The 21467-nt window shown below is 42.3% G+C and overlaps 2 protein-coding genes across 2 annotated transcripts; both read right to left on the bottom strand.

Moving 5' to 3' along the window:
- Positions 1 to 393: 393 nt before the first annotated feature.
- On the bottom strand, positions 394 to 8052 carry LOC135999142 (uncharacterized protein C12orf50 homolog). The gene is made up of 11 exons (XM_065652659.1): positions 8038 to 8052; positions 6980 to 7181; positions 5182 to 5343; positions 4952 to 5029; positions 4748 to 4861; positions 4014 to 4133; positions 3229 to 3333; positions 2794 to 2997; positions 1752 to 1841; positions 1061 to 1152; positions 394 to 456 (listed from the first exon to the last, which is right to left on the bottom strand). Exons 1-11 carry the CDS (start codon positions 8050 to 8052, stop codon positions 394 to 396), a joined length of 1245 nt encoding a protein of 414 aa, XP_065508731.1.
- Positions 8053 to 13341: 5289 nt separating this feature from the next.
- On the bottom strand, positions 13342 to 21031 carry LOC135999099 (uncharacterized protein C12orf50 homolog). The gene is made up of 11 exons (XM_065652575.1): positions 21017 to 21031; positions 19968 to 20169; positions 18678 to 18833; positions 18091 to 18168; positions 17887 to 18000; positions 17153 to 17272; positions 16368 to 16472; positions 15930 to 16133; positions 14890 to 14976; positions 14413 to 14504; positions 13342 to 13380 (listed from the first exon to the last, which is right to left on the bottom strand). Exons 1-11 carry the CDS (start codon positions 21029 to 21031, stop codon positions 13342 to 13344), a joined length of 1212 nt encoding a protein of 403 aa, XP_065508647.1.
- Between the last annotated feature and the right edge of the window lie 436 nt (positions 21032 to 21467).

Raw genomic sequence — 21467 nt, 5'->3', positions numbered from 1 at the left:
TGTGCTGGACATCTTGTCCAGGAGAATGCTGTGAGAGACAGTATCAAAGGCTTTACTGAAATCCAAAACCAATTTATTTAATCACGGTACATATGCATTAAAACTTCTGTTATGCAGTAAAACTTCTGTGAAATACATTAGGGGAACACTCTGCTTAGAGATTTTTTTCATCTCTATGCACATATTGTACTAGCAGTCTTGTGGTGAACAGCCACAGTCTTTAAAAATCATCTCAACTGTCTAATTTTCGTAACAGACACAACTTAGTGAATATATTTAAAACCTTAATATATGACCATACAGAACATACTTTCCTAATTTCCATTTTTGTCACTTTTGAAACATTGGTGCATCTCGTTTCACTTTAGAGTATTGTAATTTCAACCACTCGCTTCATCCTATTCTCCGCTCTGGGTATAGTTCTTGTTTTCTGTTCACTTCCGTGTCCTTTTGGCTCTGTTGTCAAAATAGATATACAGAAGGTTTTGTACATTATTTACTAGAATAAATCTATAGATGCTCTTTCAGAAACAGGTTAAGAATTAAACTTTGAGCATGAGATAGAGGTTGTAATCTCTGCTTTCAAGGCAGCTGTAAAATGTATTAATGGTCCTTAGGGTATCAGGAGAATGTTCTGTAGCCCGAGTCCTTTTATGAATTTGGAGCTGGGCTGATCATCGTTTAGCTGTTGCAGATGCTTCACGAGCAATCAAACAGACAAACAGATCACACTCCTGTGGTCTGTGCTGTGCTTTGTCCAGCGCTACGAGCCAAAACCCACTTGTTGTAGCTCCTCACTTTGAAGGCAGGTACGTATTTTGCTTTCATATCAGTAATATTGTAAAACATTAGAAATCCTGGGTTAGTTTTACAGTCAAAATTACATATCTGCAAACAAACAGAACTACTCCCTGGTCATTCAGATGACTCAGCACTGCTTAGAATCTTGTGGGTTTTGGCTGCAAAAGCTTTAAGAGCAGTTTTACATTTTCTAGGTGGGGAGAGTCCTGTCGCTTTTGTGAAGTAGACTGCATTGTAAAAATTTCGATCAAACAGTTACCTGAATGGTTGTTCCAAATTTAGGGAATGTTTTTGCATGTGGATTTCTTCTCCTCCAAGTTGGTGCATTGTAAGATCCTGAAGTGTATTTGTCTGTAGAAGAAACATAAACATTGTTTCTGAGTTCAGCTACAATTTCAGGAAGGACTCTCTTAGGCTGCTATGTGAATTAAATATTACATCAGCTGAAGTATCAATGAAAGCATCAGGTGAATCACACATCATCTCTGAAATACAAGCCAGTGTTAAATACAGACTTTCTCTCCAGTACTTTAAAGATCATTTGTAATCTTGCAGCGTTTCCTCAGGCTCACGGGATCTTCCAAACGAGGTGATTCTGCCACGGACACCCGTGACTTGAACAAAGTCAATATTCCTGTGTTCAAAATCTTCCCAAAGGCATCAGTTGCTTTTCAGTTAAACAAATCCATAATCCAATCTCCTCTTCTATCCCTGCTTGTGCAAGCACTAGATAGATGGCAAACGGATGTTTTTGTGCTGGGCAGTTGATTGTGCATCAGAGAAGCTGCCTAATGACTAAGTGTTTTCTGTGAAATTTGGTTAAAAATATTATTAGTTCTCCTTTTCTATTAATTCCATCTTAATTCCATTAATTCAAATCATTAATTGCAAAATAATGCTACGATTTTAAGTTTATATATAGCTATTTATACACAACATGTAAGCATTACCATAGTTTTCTGTTTGGGTCGAAAATCTTCTATTTGTGTCAAGCTGATTCTTTGGTTTGGAGCATTTCCGACCATATGGCTCAGGTACTGCTGAAAAGAAAGGTAGTGACAATGGTAATGGTTGTTCTTATGACAAAAAAGCTGATCACCTTTTTTTGTGAAATGCTCTAACTTTTTTTAACCTGGCAATTGATTAATTGTGTTATTCAGATGAAGAATGTTCTCTTTGTGATCTCTCTACCAATCTGTCCACATTTAATCAAAGCAAACATGAAAAGCAAAAAAGTAAAACTGTTCATCTCCAGAGTAAAGCAGTACCATTTGGATTAATTCGACTTAACATTATGAATCTTTGGGAAGGGGTTACTCTGTCGGAGTGAGATTCCTTTTATTGGAAATGAAGACAGGGAGGCACCTCAAGATGGAGATTCAACCAGTCTTAGAAGAGATGACTGAACCTGGCAAGATGAAATCGCTTTCTTAACTTACGATTATTGAAATTATTTACCACTAAATTTCTACATGAAGTGAGAGATGAAAACAACAGAATTATCCAGAGTAACCATGGAAAAGGAAAGCAGAAAGGCAAATAAAACCCAACTGATGTACGAGGTTGTGAGAAGCTGTATTAGCAAGTTGAAAAGACAGTGTAAGATGTAAAATTACGGTTACATCTGAAACAGATTGCCAAAAAGCAACACACGGGACTTCTTTACGGAAGATGAAAATAATACTAAATTATAAAAATAGGCATGAATCCATCATGCTCCAACATGAAGTTAAATGGACTACTACAAGTTATTAAATATTTCAGAAGAAGAAATCAGATAAAAGAAGCTGTAATTAGTGGCGGTCCGTATGTTAGTACACATCAGCACATCATTGCATTCATTGCTCTTTGGGCAGAGAAATGAATTCCTGCTATGAAGGCATTTAGGCAGAAATGACTTAACAATCACCTGCAGGGACAAAAACGAAAGCAGCACAATACAGACAGGCACATTTGAGGCATTTTAAGAATCCTGTGTAAACAGGAGCCCACCTGTAGATCCGCTGAACTTTGGTTCCTGGTTGACGTTGACAGTGCGGTAGAATACATATGCTGATCTTCGAGGTTCTGAAGAATCACAATAAGTCTTTCTCCCAGCTGCTCTCCCACGAGGAACATAAGCAGCAGTTTCATCATCCTTCCTTTGACCCCTTGGTTGGTAACTTGGTTTTCCTTTGGGGTCTGAAGTGTGAATTCCTAAAAGTGAAAAAGCAAATTAAATGAAAATTTTGAGCTGTTCGTCAAAATTTGACATACTGCAGGAGCCTGGAGGCTGGAAGACAAGATTAATACAATGTTCTTTGTGGAGAGTCCAATCTAAATATGGATTGTCCACATTTGACATTAAGAGAAATTAGGTAGGTAGTCCTGGATCATCTAACAGTTTAGTAAATGAAAATGAATAAGCCAACTGTTTTCTCAAGACACCTTTTCCTGATACCGTATGAGGTGAATTTCTTGGCTCCTCAGAAGTCCATTTATTCTTCTTTATTTCTTTGGAGTGATGCTTATTTACCAGCTCACTGTGGTTGTGTTTAGGGTTTACAGTTTAACAAATACGGGCTTTAATCCACAGGGACATTTGTAAGAACTGAGAGTGAAAAGTTGTATGTAATTTGTGTGTGTGTCACAGGGGGAATAAACCCTTTTCCAAAGTCAAAGTATGACATCTGCATGGGAACCCAATGCAAACAGGCTCCAAAGCGCAGGGTGACAACTTCTGAGCCTGAGCTGCCTGTCATTACAAGAGAACTCAGCAACAAAACCACAACCCTTAATATGTTCCTCTCTGCCGCTGCTTATTTCTCACCCCTTGCACATGAGGGATGCTTTGCCTGTGTCTCAGTTGTATCAGTTCAGCTACATGTTGTCCTGGAAACTGAACGACTAAAACAACGTGGCATAGAAAATAACTTCAGTTGGCAAAAGGATTACTTGAATCGTCAGGCACTTTGGTGATACAGTTCACAGCACGGGCCCACACAGAGTCTTAACAGCTGAATGCGCATTGCTGACATGGTGACAAACAGCGTTGCAGAAATACCAAGGAATGGCGGGAGATTCAACATTCCTATAATAGATTCACCTCCGATGTGAATGTACCTGGTGACTAAGGGTATTATACTGTAGTTTAAGGCGTGCATATTCAGTTACCTTATTTACCACAAGACAAGATGTTAATCAATGAGAAGCTGATGCTAAAGGGTATTTACCTCCATTGTCAAAGGATCGACGATCTCTTGTGGGAATACGCTCTGTTGGTATTCTCCTTCCTGAAATCTCTCCTTCTCTTTTTGTATTAATAAATGTTCTGGGAATTCTACTGCCATCACCTGGAAAGGCAGCAGAAAGGATGTGTGAGCTGCTTGTGTGTAAGCACAGGGACTGGCCCTGCCATTCTCTTCCTCCCACCTCTGTGAGATAGTGATGAGTGCAATTTCCTTTAACCTCTCGTTTTATATTCTTTCTCTTTTCTTAGATGTTTGGTTCCTGTCTACTGTAACTGATGTAGAACTTTCATGCTCTCTAAGACAATTCCATAAAATGCAGCTTAAAGACAAACTATGGCTCCGAAGTAAAGAACCAGCTACAAAATATCTGCTCATTCTTTAGCTTCTCACTTTTCATGAATTGTATTGATGAATCTTACCTGACGAAATTTATGTTACAGTTGTATATCTCTAGAAAGTACACATGACGTTTACAGCCTGTTTCTACCTTTTCCATCTGCATTTGATACAGGTAGTCACCACGTGTGTAACACTATGTATGTATATATATGTGGGGAAAAATTAATGTAGTGTTTTACTGTTCTTCGTAATATGCTGTCTTTTATTGTCACTAAATTAAAAAAGAGGGGAGGAGGGGCAAGGTATCTAATCCTTTGTCCCTGTAAGTATAATCCTAAAAGTGGTACATATTGTCCAAGAAGATGAAAAGTCCTTACCTTTCTGCAAGTCTCGCTCAGTAGCTTCCAGGAGTAATTTCTCCTTTTCCCGAGGTGAAGACACAGTTTGTGCTGATTGGTGTTCGTGAGGGTATTGCATCCTGTAATATTCTCCTAAACACAGCCCGAGAGGGAAAATAAACCCAAGGCTTAGTATATTGGCATTGTTGCTGTTTAGGAAAGAGTGACTGATTTCATATTTACCAGTTTTATAGCATATTTCCTTTATGGCTCTTTCTTCTTCAATTTCTGCAGCAGTCTTAGGCACCCAATCAGAAACATCTGTAGGAAATAATGATGTGCTGATGTGCACTAGATTACTAGGTATGCATACAAAGACAACTCTTTTCTAAATAGCTAATGGTTATTATAACAAGTAAGTGTAGAAAAAGATCCTATTGTACTTTTCTGTAAAAGAAGAAAAATCTGTTTACAGTTCTCTTTCTCATCATCGTCCTCTTCATCTTCTTCTTTCTTGAGGCTTATTATCAGTGGAGCATGAACTGGTAGTAAAATATTTTCTTGATTTCGGAGTGATTTCTGATGATGGGCTGGATGCAGAATCCTTTCTTGGCCACCCTGTTGCAATGACACATCTGCAGAAAAGAACATTATATTTCTGTTATTAGGAGGAACTAAAATATCAAACCCAGGTTCAGATCAGCAGGTATAGCTTTGAAATCTTTATCCTATGGAAGGGATCATTACATAGGCACATTGTGCCTTGTGGTAAAACTATTCTGCAGAGCTTGGCAAAAGAGCATCTTGCAACACCAGAAAGTATGTAAAAACATGGGTTGTAACTCCTCTGAATGGGCAGATAAAGCACTGCGGTAGAAAGCCTTTTGAAAAGAGGAATATTTTGATCATTTGATGATGTTTAGAAAAGGCTGGATATCTCTTCCAGCTGGTGGATACACTAATTTCAGTCAATATCCTTCTTTCTTCCAGTCTGTTTCAGGATATTTACAACATAGGGAAACATGCAAGTAGTAATACTGGGGCTGAAGCGAGTACATGAGTTTTGGACCCCAGCTGTGAAAATATTTTAAATATGCTGAGTAATTGGCAGACCTGTACCACTCCCCATGGCATCCTCCTATGTAGAATTTAGCAATGCTAAGCACTGCATTACCCATTTTTAGCTTGCAGACATTTTTTTTCTGTCCAAATTTTCAGAATCAAAACTCTCTTTATGAAGTACAAAATGTATATTTTGAGAAAGATTATGAAATTCATTTAAATAATTTACACTTAAATAGAAGAAAATCAGAAAAGTCATTCTTTTCCTTAGAAACTTATATCTACCCATTATGTTTTTAAAAAAGTGTATCAGAACTGGGATAGCATTTTCTGAGAGCCAGGAAATGCAATGGCCTGAAATAAAAATGATGATACAATCAGGATTCTGTACATTACATTAAAAATACTGAAGTTGGATATATTTTCCAGTTTTAAAGAAATAAGATGAAGATGTGCATTTTCGGCAATGTGTGCACTCACAGAAAGAGCACTCAAGTTCTTGTCTTGCTCCCTTGGGGTTGTGTGGCTCAACACGCCCACATAGGACACGCTACCTTTCCCTGGGGGAATTTCTGGAACACAAGGTGTTTGCTTCTGACTAGAGGTCTCTCTGGACTTCTCTCGTGACACCTTTCTCCTGCTCTGGAGCTCAGGCCCATGAACATCTCCATTTTAGTCCCCTTGCTCATGCATCTGTGACAAGTCACGCTGCTCTCACTCCAGCTTCTGCCTGATTTCTGACACCTGCCTTGGTTCCCTGCCCTGGACACTTTCCGTGTTACAGGTTCCAGCTGTCTAACAGGACTCCCGGTAGCCAAGAGCTCCTCTTTGAAAGAATTGATGAAAAAACCCTACATCTTGTAATGGTTGGGTTTTTAAAATTTTCTATAAATAATCTGATTTTCAGATATTGCACAGCCGTGCAAACTATTCCTGCAACATTTCTACTCCATAGCTCTTGCTAACCTCTTTCATGGGACTGAGAGAAACATCTGTAACATGACAGCTAAAAAATTCATGTGGCAACCCTGTTCAAATGCCAATAAAATTCATTTCTTTGCCTTGAACTTGCTGGGGTAGCAGATCCTACCCCATTGATTTACCATGGTACATTTTGGACCTTCATAGAGATTACTGAGCACTGCAGGGACATTCTTGTGGATCTGCTTATGCTAAGGGACAAATAGTAGAGAAAATATTTTTACTTACTGTTACTAGGTGGCAAAAAGAGTCCATTTATATTTCGCGGTTTGGTATGATGGAAGGCACAACTGATCCTCACACAGCCTGAGGGTTGTTTTTCCCAGAAACAGGCGATGTGGCTGTACTTCTGCTGCAGGAGAAAAGAGATTTCATATATTGTAAATATAACAATAAAAATAGAATAAATGCATTGGTACACGGTGTACTGCTGTGAACATATGACCAAGATTTTTTGGGACCTTATTCTGATATTTTAGAACTCTTAAAGTTATCCTTACAGATACCTGAAGCTCCAGAACACTCTAAAGTTATCCTGAGTTTGGTCGATGGAGCTTCCGTCATGTAAAAGTGTTCCTAGATGAGAACATGAGTAAAGCAGTCTAATAAGTACTGCTGACTTTTCGTGAGATGCTGGGAAGAAAAAGAATCTATTAGTTACTTAACTGGCATGTGGTTGAGTTTCCTTTCCCGCAGAATGGGATAATCAGGTCAATCCCAAACGAAATCGGCTGTACAAGTGCGAATCTTACATTAGACTCTCTTAAGAAATGTACATGGGTCCATGGGAAATAAGGAATGGGAAACCAAACCCAGAAAGATTCTCAGCAAAAACCGAAAAAATAACAGTTTGGGAGTTGATGTTCTGAGATTACTGTCATTAATATTGCTCACACCCTCTCCCAGCTGTTTGTACAGATGACAAACAAAAGCCTAATGGGGAAAAGAAAAACCTACCCGCCCCCCCCCCCCCAAAAAAAAAAGTCCCAGGCAAAACAAAAAAAACCCAAAAACATAACCAAAAAACCCCAAAACATAACCAAAACAACAACCAAAACCAAACCCAAAACAATAAAGAGCATATCTACATGGACTTGTTAATTATTTGTTTAATTATTCCTTCTTTACTAATACATATGCTCACACTGCTGCTCTCCCTCTATTGGTCAAAATTTCACCAGCTAAAAAGTCCACACAAGATTGCAGAGATAGCGCTTTCATGAGAGTCACTCTTGTTAGTGTTACTTAAAATTGGTTTTCTGTATCCCTGCCTTATTCAAGAGTACCGATTTTAGGAACATTTCTGATTATGCAATTCACTTCTTAATGAGATTCTATGTGATATTTTAAAGGAATTTTCACCTAGTTCAAGACGTTAACGGCTGGGTCTAAGAGCAGCATCTCCAAAACACGCCACGTTTGGACTGTAGTCAGTACAACTGGGCCATCCCCTGAGACGCGCTGGGTCTGGAGCCAAAGCTCATCTCCCCGGCATTAACGCCTAAATCCCCATTGCTGAAATGGATGCAAAACGAAAAATTGCCCATGGTTCAGAAGATCATTAGCTCTTCTCACCACTTCCAAAAGTCCGATATTTCCTCTACCGATGTGGCCATGACCCAGCCAGAGTGAAATACCACCTTCTCTGTTTACATAACAGACCTCCCTGTCAACATGGCTATATCAAGAAACCAAGGATCCAAAGCACTCTACAATCTACAGCATTTACCTGTGGGTAGGAGGAACGGCGGAAATAGCAGTCATTCCCAACTGCGGTCATTTTCACCTCTTGCGCTTCTCCTCCACGCTCTTAGTACCAGCAGAACATACACGCAAACATTGAAGCTATGAATACTGAGGCAAAACGATGTGATTTCCTTGAAAGCAGCAGGTTTCTTCTAAAAACTGGGCCTTCACAACCTCAGATCTGCTTCTGTCACAAAAGAAGACCCCAAGTGACAGCAAAAGGCAGTCGAGTGAAGGAGCTGGTGCCTTCTGCAGCCTTGCCGAACCGACAAAGGCAGTTGCCAGCCAGTATAGAATGTTACGTTTCGAAAGTTCCAACTGCTCCTCCAGCTCCTGATGTCAACATCATGGCGCCAGGAGACATGTCCAGCTTGAACATCTACCTTCATCTCCATTGCTTCAGTGCAAAGTACAGAAAATGGTAGCATTTCGGAGTCTCCCTTTCCAGTGTTTCTTTAATGAAAAATGGAACAAACCCATTTGCCATGGCTTAAATAATACCCAACATCTTGCTGTAGGAACTGTGGCCTGTGAAACCAACCTTTGATAGCACAAAGACAAACCTTATTCTTTGACTATTTTTTAACCAAAAACCTTCTGCCCAACGTTTTTTTACTGCAGCTCTTCCTTTGGATGGAGGAACTTGTCGCTCCTGTTAGTACACTGTTGGCTGTTCGCTGCTGACATGGTTGGGGTTACTTGCTTTTTCTTGCTTCTGTGGCGTCTACTGCCACATCTAAAGCAGAAAGAGCAGCGTCCACTTGTATCCTGAATTAACACCTGTGTTCCCATTCAGGTCCTGGGCTGGCTACGAACCAAAAATACCGATGGGGGAAAATGAAGCTTCAGTCCTGGGAAATGCTAAGCCGTACTGTTATTCCCAGGACATGGGATCAAATTTATAACCTGAGTGACATCAGTGACTTGGAGATGAGGACTTCAGTGCACTGTTAGATCAAAGCCTGGGAACTTAGGGACAAACACAAAAGGAAGCACAGAAAGGAAAAGGAGTCACAAACTCCTAAGAGAAGGATGCCATTGCTTAGAGAGGAAGAAGGATGCAGGCAAAGCCAAAGAGAAGGGAGTGAGACATAAGGCAGAATTCCAGAAAGAGGACTAGTGGTTCATAGCAGCACCAGACCTGCATGTGATGGGTGGTTCCTTGCAAAAAAACAAACAAACAAAAACACCCGCCCCGCCTTGAACTGGGTGGACCAATTGCCAGATTACGCCTGTGCTGTACACCGTTGGTCAGCCAGCGGGAAGGGGGACAGATGTGTACATGAAAAGCAGCTGCCGGCGGCTCCATGGGCACGAAGAGTACAAGGCTGGCTCAGCGGTGGTCACACCCAAGCTGGGGAAGAAGTACAAAGGCGTTGAAATGACTGGAAGTCCTCCAGTCTCTCTAGAATCACAGAATCACAGAATGTTAGGGATTGGAAGGGACCTCAAAAGATCATCTAGTCCAATCCGCCTGCCAGGGCAGGAACACCTAGGTGAGGTTACACAGGAAGGCGTCCAGGCGGGTTTTGAATGTCTCCAGAGAAGGAGAATCCACAACCTCCCTGGGCAGCCTGTTCCAGTGTTCCGTCACCCTCACTGAGAAGAAGTTTCTTCTCAAATTTAAGTGGAACCTCTTGTGTTCCAGCTTGGACCCAGTACCCCTTGTCTTACTGTTGGTTGTCACCGAGAAGAGCCTGGCTCCATCCTCGTGACACCCACCCTTTATGTATTTATAAACATTGATGAGGTCACCCCTCAGTCTCCTCTTCTCCAAGCTGAAGAGACCCAGCTCCCTCAGCCTTTCCTCATAAGGGAGATGCTCCACTCCCTTCATCATCTTTGTGGCCCTGCGCTGGACTCTCTCCAGCAGTTCCCTGTCCTTCTTGAACTGAGGGGCCCAGAACTGGACACAATATTCCAGATGAGGTCTCACCAGGGCAGAGTAGAGGGGAAGGAGAACCTCTCTTGACCTACTAACCACCCCCCTTCTAATACACCCCAGGATGCCATTGGCCTTCTTGGCCACAAGGGCACAGTGCTGGCTCATGGTCATCCTGCTGTCCACCAGGACCCCCAGGTCCCTTTCCCCTACACTGCTCTCTAATAGGTCATTCCCCAACCTATACTGGAACCTGGGGTTGTTCCTGCCCAGATGCAAGACTCTACATTTTCCCTTGTTATATTCCATTAAATTTTTCCCCGCCCAACTCTCTAGCCTGTCCAGCTCTCGCTGGATGGCAGCACAGCCCTCTGGCGTGTCAGCCACTCCTCCCAGCTTGGTGTCATCAGCAAACTTGCTGATAGTACACTCAATTCCCTCATCCAAGTCATTGATGAATATATTGAATAGTATTGGTCCCAGAACTGACCCTTGAGGCACTCCACTAGATACAGGCCTCCAACCAGACTCTGCCCCATTGACCACAACTCTCTGGCTTCTCTCCTTCAGCCAGTTTGCAGTCCACCTCACTACCCGATCATCCAGTCCACACTTCCTCAGTTTTGCCGTGAGGATGCTGTGGGAGACGGTGTCAAATGCTTTGCTGAAGTCAAGGTAGACCACATCCGCTGCTCTGCCATCGTCAATCCACCTTGTTACGTCTTCATAAAAGGCTATGAGGTTGGTCAAACACGACTTCCCCTTGGGGAAGCCATGTTGACTGTCCCTGATGACCCTCTTATCCTTGATATGTCTTAAGATGGCACCAAGGATAAGGTGTTCCATCACATAGAAGCCTATGAATTTTTCGTAATTCAAGTGTCAGCAGCCAGCCCGAGGACTAACTGCAGAGGAAAATACCGCCTGCCTGACCACTGGGACTTTGGCACTGGAATAACCGCCGAAAACAGGCGGGCGGGGCCGCCCTGACACAGCGGGAGCCGCTCTGGAGAGAGAACGGCGGCTGGAGCCCTGGAGCTGCCCCAGGCCCGCGGCCGGACCGGGCGGCTGTGAGCGGGGGTGCCCCCGCCTCGCTGCCGGCTGCCGGGAAGGGGCCCCGAGGCCACCGCGCCCGCCCTGCCCTGCGCCGCCCTCCCCGGCGCTCGGGTGCGTGGCGGGGCTCGTGGCGGGCGGGCGCTCACGGACTCCATTTCCCGTGGCGCAGCGCGGGGCGGTGCAGCCGCAGTTCCGGCCGGCGCTGGTCCGGCGGCGGGAGCGGGCGGGCTCGGGTGGCCGGGGCCATGAGGCGGCGGGGCGCGGTGCAGCGGAAGGTGCCGTGTGTGTTCGTGACCGAGGTGAAGGAGGAGCCGTCGGCCAAGCGGGAGCGCCAGGTGGCCGAGGCGGAACGGGGCCGGGGCCGGGCCCAGGGGGAGTCGCTGGGCCGCGGGGAGCGGCGCCGCACGGCGGGGCGGAGCGGGGTGGACAGGCAGCGGCAGCGGCCGTGTCAGACCCGCCCGGGCCGGCTGCGGGGAGGGGGACAGCGAGTGGCGGGAGGTTTGGCTGCAGATCTTGAGAGAAATGTGCGGTCCGGGTTTCCATATGGCTCCCCGCCTTAACTGCGGGAGAGAAAGCTCGTTTGGGAGCCAGTTCAGGTGTGTCCCCCCCTTTTGCTGCCAAGTGCATCCAGGTGTGCACCCCGATGCTGAGTTTGCTTTGTCTGAGTTTGGGCACAGTCGTGGCAGGAACGCGGCTGCACTGGGAGCCTGTGTGGAGCCGTTTTGCTGTGCCCACCTGTGAGCCCTGCAGAGACAAAACAACCTTGTTTCTCATCTTTTTGTTGTGCTCAAAGCAATATCAGCATTATGAGGGAAGAATTTATTTGAGGCTGCAAGATGTGGAGTATGTAGCAAGGTGACAGTAATGGAGCCCAGTCAAAGGTAATTCTTGCCAAGATGTAACAAGCATTGTCTGGACAGATCGGGGTGTCATTCGCCTGTCTGCTGTAGCGCTCCAACTGGCGTTGTCCAGTCTCTTCTTGAACACTGTCAGGCTTGGGCCGTGACACCTCCCTGGGGAGCCTGTTCCAGTGCTCCAGCACCCTCTTGGGGGAGAACCTTTTCCTGATGTCCAACCTAAACCTTCCTTGGCACATGTTCCTTTAATTCCCTCAGGTTCTGTCATTGGTCACCAGAGAGATCAGCACTTGCCCTTCCTTCTCCCCTTGTGAGGAAGCTGTAGAGCATGATGAGGTCTCCCCTTAGTCTTCTCTTCTCCAGGCTGAACAAAACAAGTGACTTTAGCTGCTCCACATATGGCTTCCCCTCCAAACCCTTCACCAACTTTGTAGCCCTCTTCTGGACACTCTCCAGTAGCTTTATATCTTTTTTTATCCTGTGGTGCCCAGAACTGCACCCAGTGCTCCAGGTGAGGCCGCACCAGTGCAGAGCAGAGCGGCACAATCACCTCCCTGGCAATGCTGTGCTTGATGCACCCAGGACACGGTTGCCCTCTTGGCTGCCAGGGACACTGTTGGCTCCTGTTCAACTTGCCGTCAACCAGAACCCCCAGGTCCCTCTCTGCAGAGCTGCTTTCCAGCATCTCGTGCCAGAGTCTGTATGTACAGCCAGGGTTGCCGTGTCCCAGGTGCAAAATCCGGCACTTGCCCTTGTTAAACTTCATGCAGTTGGTGATTGCCCAGTTCTCCAATTTGTCCAGATCCCTCTGCAGGGTCTCTCTGCTCTCGACAGTGTCAACAGCTCCTCCCAACATTGTGTAAGCAGCAAGCTTAGGATTCCCTCTAGTCCTGTGTTCAAGTCATTTATGAAGACATTGAAGAGTGCTGGCCCTAAGATGGATCCTTGTGGAACCCACTAGTGACTGGTGTCCAACCCAACATGACCCCATTTACTAGAACCCTTTGAGCCCGACCCATCAGCCAATTGCTCACCCGCTGCATTGTTGTTTATGCAGCTGTGTGCTGGACATCTTTTCCAGGAGAATGCTGTGAGAGACAGTATCAAAGGCTTTACTGAAATCCGAAAACAATTTATTTAATCACGGTACATATGCATTAGAACTTCTGTTATGCAGTAAAACTTCTGTGAAATACATTAGGGGAACACTCTGCTTAGAGATTTTTTTCATCTCTATGCACATATTGTACTAGCAGTCTTGTGGTGAACAGCCACAGTCTTTAAAAATCATCTCAACTGTCTAATTTTCGTAACAGACACAACTTAGTGAATATATTTAAAACCTTAATATATGACCATACAGAACATACTTTCCTAATTTCCATTTTTGTCACTGTTGAAACATTGGTGCATCTCGTTTCACTTTAGAGTATTGTAATGTCAACCACTCGCTTCATCCTATTCTCCGCTCTGGGTATAGTTCTTGTTTTCTGTTCACTTGCATGTCGTTTTGGCTCTGTTGTCAAAATAGATATACAGAAGGTTTTGTACACTATTTACTAGAATAAATCTATAGATGCTCTTTCAGAAACATGTTAAGAATTAAACTTGGAGCACGAGATAGAGGTTGTAAACTCTGCTTTCAAGGCAGCTGTAAAATGTATTAATGGTCCTTAGGGTATCAGGAGAATGTTCTGTAGCCCGAGTCCTTTTATCAATTTGGAGCTCGGCTGATCATCGTTCAGCTGTTGCAGATGCTTCACGAGCAATCAAACAGACAAACAGATCACACTCCTGTGGTCTGTGCTGTGCTTTGTCCAGCGCTACGAGCCAAAATCCACTTGTTGTAGCTCCTCACTTTGAAGGCAGGTACGTATTTTGCTTTCATATCAGTAATATTGTAAAACATTAGAAATCCTGGGTTAGTTTTACAGTCAAAATTACATGTCTGCAAACAAACAGAACTACTCCCTGGTCATTCAGATGACTCAGCACTGCTTAGAATCTTGTGGGTTTTGGCTGCAAAAGCTTTAAGAGCAGTTTTACATTTTCTAGGTGGGGAGAGTCCTGTCGCTTTTGTGAAGTAGACTGCATTGTAAAAATTTTGATCAAACAGTTACCTGAATGGTTGTTCCAAATTTAGGGAATGTTTTTGCATGTGGATTTCTTCTCCTCCAAGTTGGTGCATTGTAAGATCCTGAAGTGTATTTGTCTGTAGAAGAAACATAAACATTGTTTCTGAGTTCAGCTACAATTTCAGGAAGGACTCTCTTAGGCTGGTATGTGAATTAAATATTACATCAGCTGAAGTATGAATGAAAGCATCAGGTGAATCCAATCTCCTCTTCTATCCCTGCATGTGCATGCACTAGACATAAGGCAATGGGATGTTTTTGTGCTGGGCAGTTGATTGTGCATCAGAGAAGCTGCCTAATGACTAACTGTTTTCTGTGAAATTTGGTTAAAAATATTATTAGTTCTCTTGTTTTGTATTAATTCCATCTTAATTCCATTAATTCAAATCATTAATTGCAAAATAATGCTACGATTTTAAGTTTATATATAGCTATTTATACACAACATGTAAGCATTACAACAGTTTTCTGTTTGGGTCGAAAATCTTCTGTTTGTGTCAAGCTGATTCTTAGGTTTGGAGCATTTCTGACCATATGGCTCAGGTACTGCTTGAAAATAAAGGTAGTGGCAATGGTAATGGTTGTTCTTATGACAAAAAAGCTGATCACCTTTTTTTGTGAAATGCTCTAACTTTTTTTAACCTGGCAATTGATTAATTGTGTTATTCAGATTAAGAATGTTCTCTTTGTAATCTCTCTACCAATCTGTCCACATTTAATCAAAGCAAACATGAAAAGAAAAAAAGTAAAACTGTTCATCTCCAGAATAAAGCAGTACCATTTGGATGAATTCGACTTAACATTATGAATCTTTGGGAAGCGGTTACTCTGTCTGAGTGAGATTCCTTTTATTGGAAATGAAGACAGGGAGGCACCTCAAGATGGAGATTCAACCAGTCTTAGAAGAGATGACTGAACCTGGCAAGATGAAATCGCTTTCTTAACTTATGATTATTGAAATTATTTACCACTAAACTTCTACATGAAGTGAGAGATGAAACCAACAGAATTATCCAGAGTAACCATGGAAAAGGAAAGCAGAAAGGCAAATAAAACCCAACTGATGTACGAGGTTGTGAGAAGCTGTATTAGCAAGTTGAAAAGACAGTGTAAGATGTAAAATTATGGTTACATCTGAAACAGATTGCCAAAAAGCAACACACAGGACTTCTTTATGGAAGATGAAAATAATACTAAATTATAAAAATAGGCATGAATCCATCATGCTCCAACATGAAGTTAAATGGACTACTACAAGTTATTAAATATTTCAGAAGAAGAAATCAGATAAAAGAAGCTGTAATTAGTGGCGATCGGTATGTTAGTACACATCAGCACATCATTGCATTCATTGCCCTTTGGGCAGAGAAATGAATTCCTGCTATGAAGGCATTTAGGCAGAAATGACTTAACAATCGCCTGCAGGGACAAAAAAGAAAGCAGCACAATACAGACAGGCACATTTGAGGCATTTTAAGAATCCTGTGTAAGCAGGAGCCCACCTGTAGATCCGTTGAACTTTGGTTCCTGGTTGACATTGACAGTGCGGTAGAATACATATGCTGATCTTCGAGGTTCTGAAGAATCACAATATATCTTTCTTCCAGCTGCTCTCCCACGAGGAACATAAGCAGCAGTTTCATCATCCTTCCTTTGACCCCTTGGCTGGTAACTTGGTTTTCCTTTGGGGTCTGAAGTGTGAATTCCTAAAAGTGAAAAAGCAAATTAAATGAAAATTTTGAGCTGTTCATCAAATTTTGACATACTGCAGGAGCCTGGAGGCTGGAAGACAAGATTAAAACAATGTTCTTTGTGGAGAGTCCAATCTAAATATGGATTGTCCACATTTGACATTAAGAACAGAAATTAGGTAGGTAGTGCTGGATCATCTAAAAGTTTAGTAAATGAAAATGAATAAGCCAACTGTTTTCTCAAAATACCTTTTCCTGGTACCGTATGAGGTGAATTTCTTGGCTCCTCAGAAGTCCATTTATTCTTCTTTATTTCTTTGGAGTGATGCTTATTTACCAGCTCACTGTGGTTGTGTTTAGGGTTTACAGTTTAACAAACATTGGCTTTAATCCACAGGGACATTTGTAAGAACTGAGAGTGAAAAGTTGTATGTAATTTGTGTGTGTGTCACAGGGGGAATAAACCCTTTTCCAAAGTCAAAGTGTAACATCTGCATGGGAACCCAATGCAAACAGGCTCCAAAGCGCAGGGTGACAACTTCTGAGCCTGAGCTGCCTGTCATTACAAGAGAACTCAGCAACAAAACCACAACCCTTAATATGTTCCTCTCTGCCGCTGTTTATTTCTCGCCCCTTGCACATGAGGGATGCTTTGCCTGTGTCTCAGTTGTATCAGTTCAGCTACGTGTTGTCCTGCAAACTGAACAACTAAAACAACGTGGCATAGAAAATAACTTCAGTTGGCAAAAGGATTACTTGAATCATCAGGCACTTTGGTGATACAGTTCACAGCACGGGCCCACACAGAGTCTTAACAGCTGAGTGCGCATTGCTGACATGGTGACAAACAGCGTTGCAGAAATACCAAGGAATGGCGGGAGATTCAACATTCCTATAATAGATTCACCTCCGATGTGAATGTACCTGGTGACTAAGGGTATTATACTGTAGTTTAAGGCGTGCATATTCAGTTACCTTATTTACCACAAGACAAGATGTTAATCAATGAGAAGCTGATGCTAAAGGGTATTTACCTCCATTGTCAAAGGATCGACGATCTCTTGTGGGAATACGCTCTGTTGGTATTCTCCTTCCTGAAATCTCTCCTTCTCTTTTTGTATTAATAAATGTTCTGGGAATTCTACTGCCATCACCTGGAAAGGCAGCAGAAAGGATGTGTGAGCTGCTTGTGTGTAAGCACAGGGACTGGCCCTGCCAACCTCTTCCTCCCACCTCTGTGAGATAGTGATGAGTGCAATTTCCTTTAACCTCCCATTTTATATTCTTTCTCTTTTCTTAGATGTTTGGTTCCTGTCTACTGTAACTGATGTAGAACTTTCATGCTCTCTAAGACAATTCCATAAAATGCAGCTTAAAGACAAACTATGGCTCCGAAGTAAAGAACCAGCTACAAATTACCTGCTCATTCTTTAGCTTCTCACTTTTCATGAATTATATTGATGAATCTTACCTGACGAAGTTTATGGAACAGTTGTATATCTCTATAAAGTATACATGGGGTTTACAGCCTGTTTCTACCTTTTCCATCTGCATTTGATACAGGTAGTCACCACGTGTGTGACACTATGTATGTATATATATGTGGGGAAAAATTAATGTAGTATTTTACTGTTCTTCGTAATATGCTGTCTTTTATTGTCACTAAATTAAAAAAGAGGGGAGGAGGGGCAAGGTATCTAATCCTTTGTCCCTGTAAGTGTAATCCTAAAAGTGGTACATATTGTCCAAGAAGATGAAAAGTCCTTACCTTTCTGCAAGTCTCGCTCGGTAGCTTCCAGGAGTAATTTCTCCTTTTTCCGAGGTGAAGACACAGTTTGTGCTGATTGGTGTTCGTGGGGGTATTGGATCCTGTAATACTCTCCTTAACATAGCCCGAGAGGGAAAATAAACCCAAGGCTTAGTATATTGGCATTGTTGCTGTTTAGGAAAGAGTGACTGATTTCATATTTACCAGTTTTATAGCATATTTCCTTTATGGCTCTTTCCTCTTCAATTTCTGCAGCAGTCTTAGGCACCCAATTAGAAACATCTGTAGGAAATAGTTTTAAAAGATTACTAGGTATCCATACAAAGACCTTCAGCAATTCTTAATAATCAAATATCATCATGAATTTCTCTGAGTGAGATACAGTCAATGGTTTAACTACATTTAAAAAATAAAAAACCAAAACAAATATATAAAAATACGCATAGACATTCAGTTAATCTAGTGAATTGTGTCCTCAAATTTAGAGAAAGTTTGAAGAGTATTTGATGGCCATCTGAACTGTGGATCACTTTTCAAATTCTATTTAATGAAAATGGGGTATGTGGATGATACTGCTATTGAAATATACAAATAGGCATTTCACAGGAATTAGGACGTTGCCTCACTTCTGGTGACTACTGTTTCCAAGATATTGGGGATTAGCTGGAGACTATTTTGAAATCTTGTTGACAACTCTTCTAAATAGCTAATGGTTGTTATAACAAATCAGTTGTGAAGTGTCGAAAAAGACCCTATCCTACTTCTTTGTAAAAGAAAAAATATCTGGTTACAGTTCTCTTCGTCGTCCTCTTCATCTTCTTCATTGTTGAGGCTTATAATCAGTGGAGCCTGAACTGGTAGGAAAATATTCTCTTGATTTCGGAGTGATTCCCGATGATGGGCTGGATGCAGAATCCTTTCTTGGCCACCCTGTTGCAATGACACATCTGCAGAAAAGAACATTATATTTCTGTTATTAGGAGGAACTAGAATATCAAATCCAGGTTCAGACCAGGATTTAGAACTTTGAAGTCTTTATCCTATGGAAGGGATCATTACATAGGCACATTGTGCCTTGTGGTAAAACTATTGCGCGGAGCTTGGCAAAAGAGCATCTTGCAACAACAGGAAGCATGAAAAAACATGGGTTGTATCTCCTCTGAAAGAACAGATGAGGAATAAAGCCTTTTGAAAAGAAACATTTTGATCATTTGATGATGTTTAGAAAAGGCTGGATATCTCTTCCAGCTGGTGGATCCACTAATTTCAGTCAGTATCCTTCTTTCTTCCAATGTGTTTCAAGGTCTTTACAGCTTAGGGAAACATATGAGTAGTAATACCTGGGCTGAAGTGAAAAGAGCACTCAAGTTCTTGTCTTGCTCCTCTGGGGCTGGGTGGCTCAACACGCCCACATAGCACATGCTACCTTTCCCTGGGGGAATTTCTGGAACACAAGGTGTTTGCTTCTGACTAGAGGTCTCTCTGGACTTCTCTCATGACACCTTTCTCCAGATCTGGAGCTCAGGCCCATGAACATCTCCATTTTAGTCCCCTTGCTCATGCATCTGTGACAAGTCATGCTGCTCTCACTCCAGCTTCTGCCTGATTTCTGACACCTGTCTTGGTTCCCTGCCCTGGACACTTTCCCTCTTCCAGGTTCCAGCTGTCTAACAGGACTCCTGGTAGCCAAGAGCTCCTCTTTGAAACAATTGATGAAAAAACCCCACATCTTGTAATGGTTGGGTTTTTAAATTTTTCTATAAATAATCTGATTTTCAGATATTGCACAGCCTTGCAAACTATTCCTGCAACATTTCTACTCCATAGCTCTTGCTAACCTCTTTCATGGGACTGAGAGAAACATCCGTAACATGACAGCTAAAAAATTCATGTGGCAACCCTGTTCAAATGCCAATAAAATTCATTTCTTTGCCTTGAACTTGCTGGGGTAGCAGATCCTACCCCATTGATTTAGCATGGTACATTTTGGACCTTCATAGAGATTACTGAGCACTGCAGGGACATTCTTGTGGATCTGCTTATGCTAAGGGACAAATAGTAGAGAAAATATTTTTACTTACTGTTACTAGGTGGCAAAAAGAGTCCATTTATATTTCGCGGTTTGGTATGATGGAAGGCACAACTGATCCTCACACAGCCTGAGGGTTGTTTTTCCCAGAAACAGGCGATGTGGCTGTACTTCTGCTGCAGGAGAAAAGAGATTTCATGTATTGTAAATATAACAATAAAAATAGAATAAATGCATTGGTACACAGTGTACTGCTGTGAACATATGACCAAGATTTTTTGGGACCATGTTCTGATATTTTAGAACTCTTAAAGTTATCTTTAAAGATACCCGAAGCTCCAGAACACTCTAAAGTTATCCTGAGTTACGTCAATGGAGCTTCCTTGATGTAAAACTTTTCCTAGATGAGAACATGAGTAAAGCAGTCTAATAACTGTACTGCCAACTTTTCATGAGATGCTGAGAAGAAAAAGTATCTATTAGTTGCGTAACTGACATGTGGTTGAGTTTCCTTTCCCGCAGAATGGGATAATCAGGTCAATCCCAAATGAAATCGGCTGTACAAGTGCGAATCTTACATTAGACTCTCTTAAGAAATGTACATGGGTCCATGGGAAATAAGGAATGGGAAACCAAACCCAGAAAGATTCTCAGCAAGAACTAAAAAGTAACAGTTTGGGAGTTGATGTTCTGAGATTACTGTCATTAATATTGCTCACACCCTCTCCCAGCTGTTTGTACAGATGACAAACAAAAGCCTAATGGGGAAAAGAAAAACCTACCCCCCCCCAAAAAAAAAAACCCAGGCAAAACAAAAAAATCCAAAAACATAACCAAAAAAACCCTAAAACATAACCAAAAAACAAACAAAACCAAACCCAAAACAATAGAGAGCATATCTACATGGACTTGTTAATTATTTGTATAATTATTCCTTCTTTTCTAATACATATGCTCACACTGCTGCTCTCCCTCTATTGGTCAAAATTTCACCAACTAAAAAGTCCACACAAGATTGCAGAGATAGCGCTTTCATGAGAGTCACGCTTGTTAGTGTTACTTAAAGTTGTTTTTCTGTATCCCTGCCTTATTCCAGAGTACCGATTCTAGGAACATTTCTGATTATGCAATTCACTTCTTAATGAGATTCTATATGATATTTTAAAGGAACTTTCACCTAGTTCAAGACGTTAACAGCTGGGTCTAAGAGCAGCATCTCCAAAACATGCCACGTTTGGACTGTAGTCAGTACAACTGGGCCATCCCCTGAGACGCGCTGGGCCTGGAGCCAAAGCTCATCTCCCCGGCATTAACGCCTAAATCCCCATTGCTGAAATGGATGGAAACCAAAAAATTGCCCGTGGTTCAGAAGATAATTAGCTCTTCTCACCACTTCCAAAAATCCGATGGTTCCTCTACAGATGTGGCCATGACCCAGCCAGAGTGAAATATCAGCTTCTCTGTTTACATAACAGACCTCCCTGTCAACACGGCTGTATCAAGAAATCAAGGATCCAAAGCACTCTACAATCTACAGCATTTACCTGTGCGT

This window comes from Caloenas nicobarica, chromosome 1 (assembly GCF_036013445.1).
Source record: "Caloenas nicobarica isolate bCalNic1 chromosome 1, bCalNic1.hap1, whole genome shotgun sequence".
Taxonomy (NCBI): Eukaryota; Metazoa; Chordata; class Aves; order Columbiformes; family Columbidae; genus Caloenas; species Caloenas nicobarica.
This window is presented reverse-complemented; position numbering and strand designations above follow the sequence as displayed.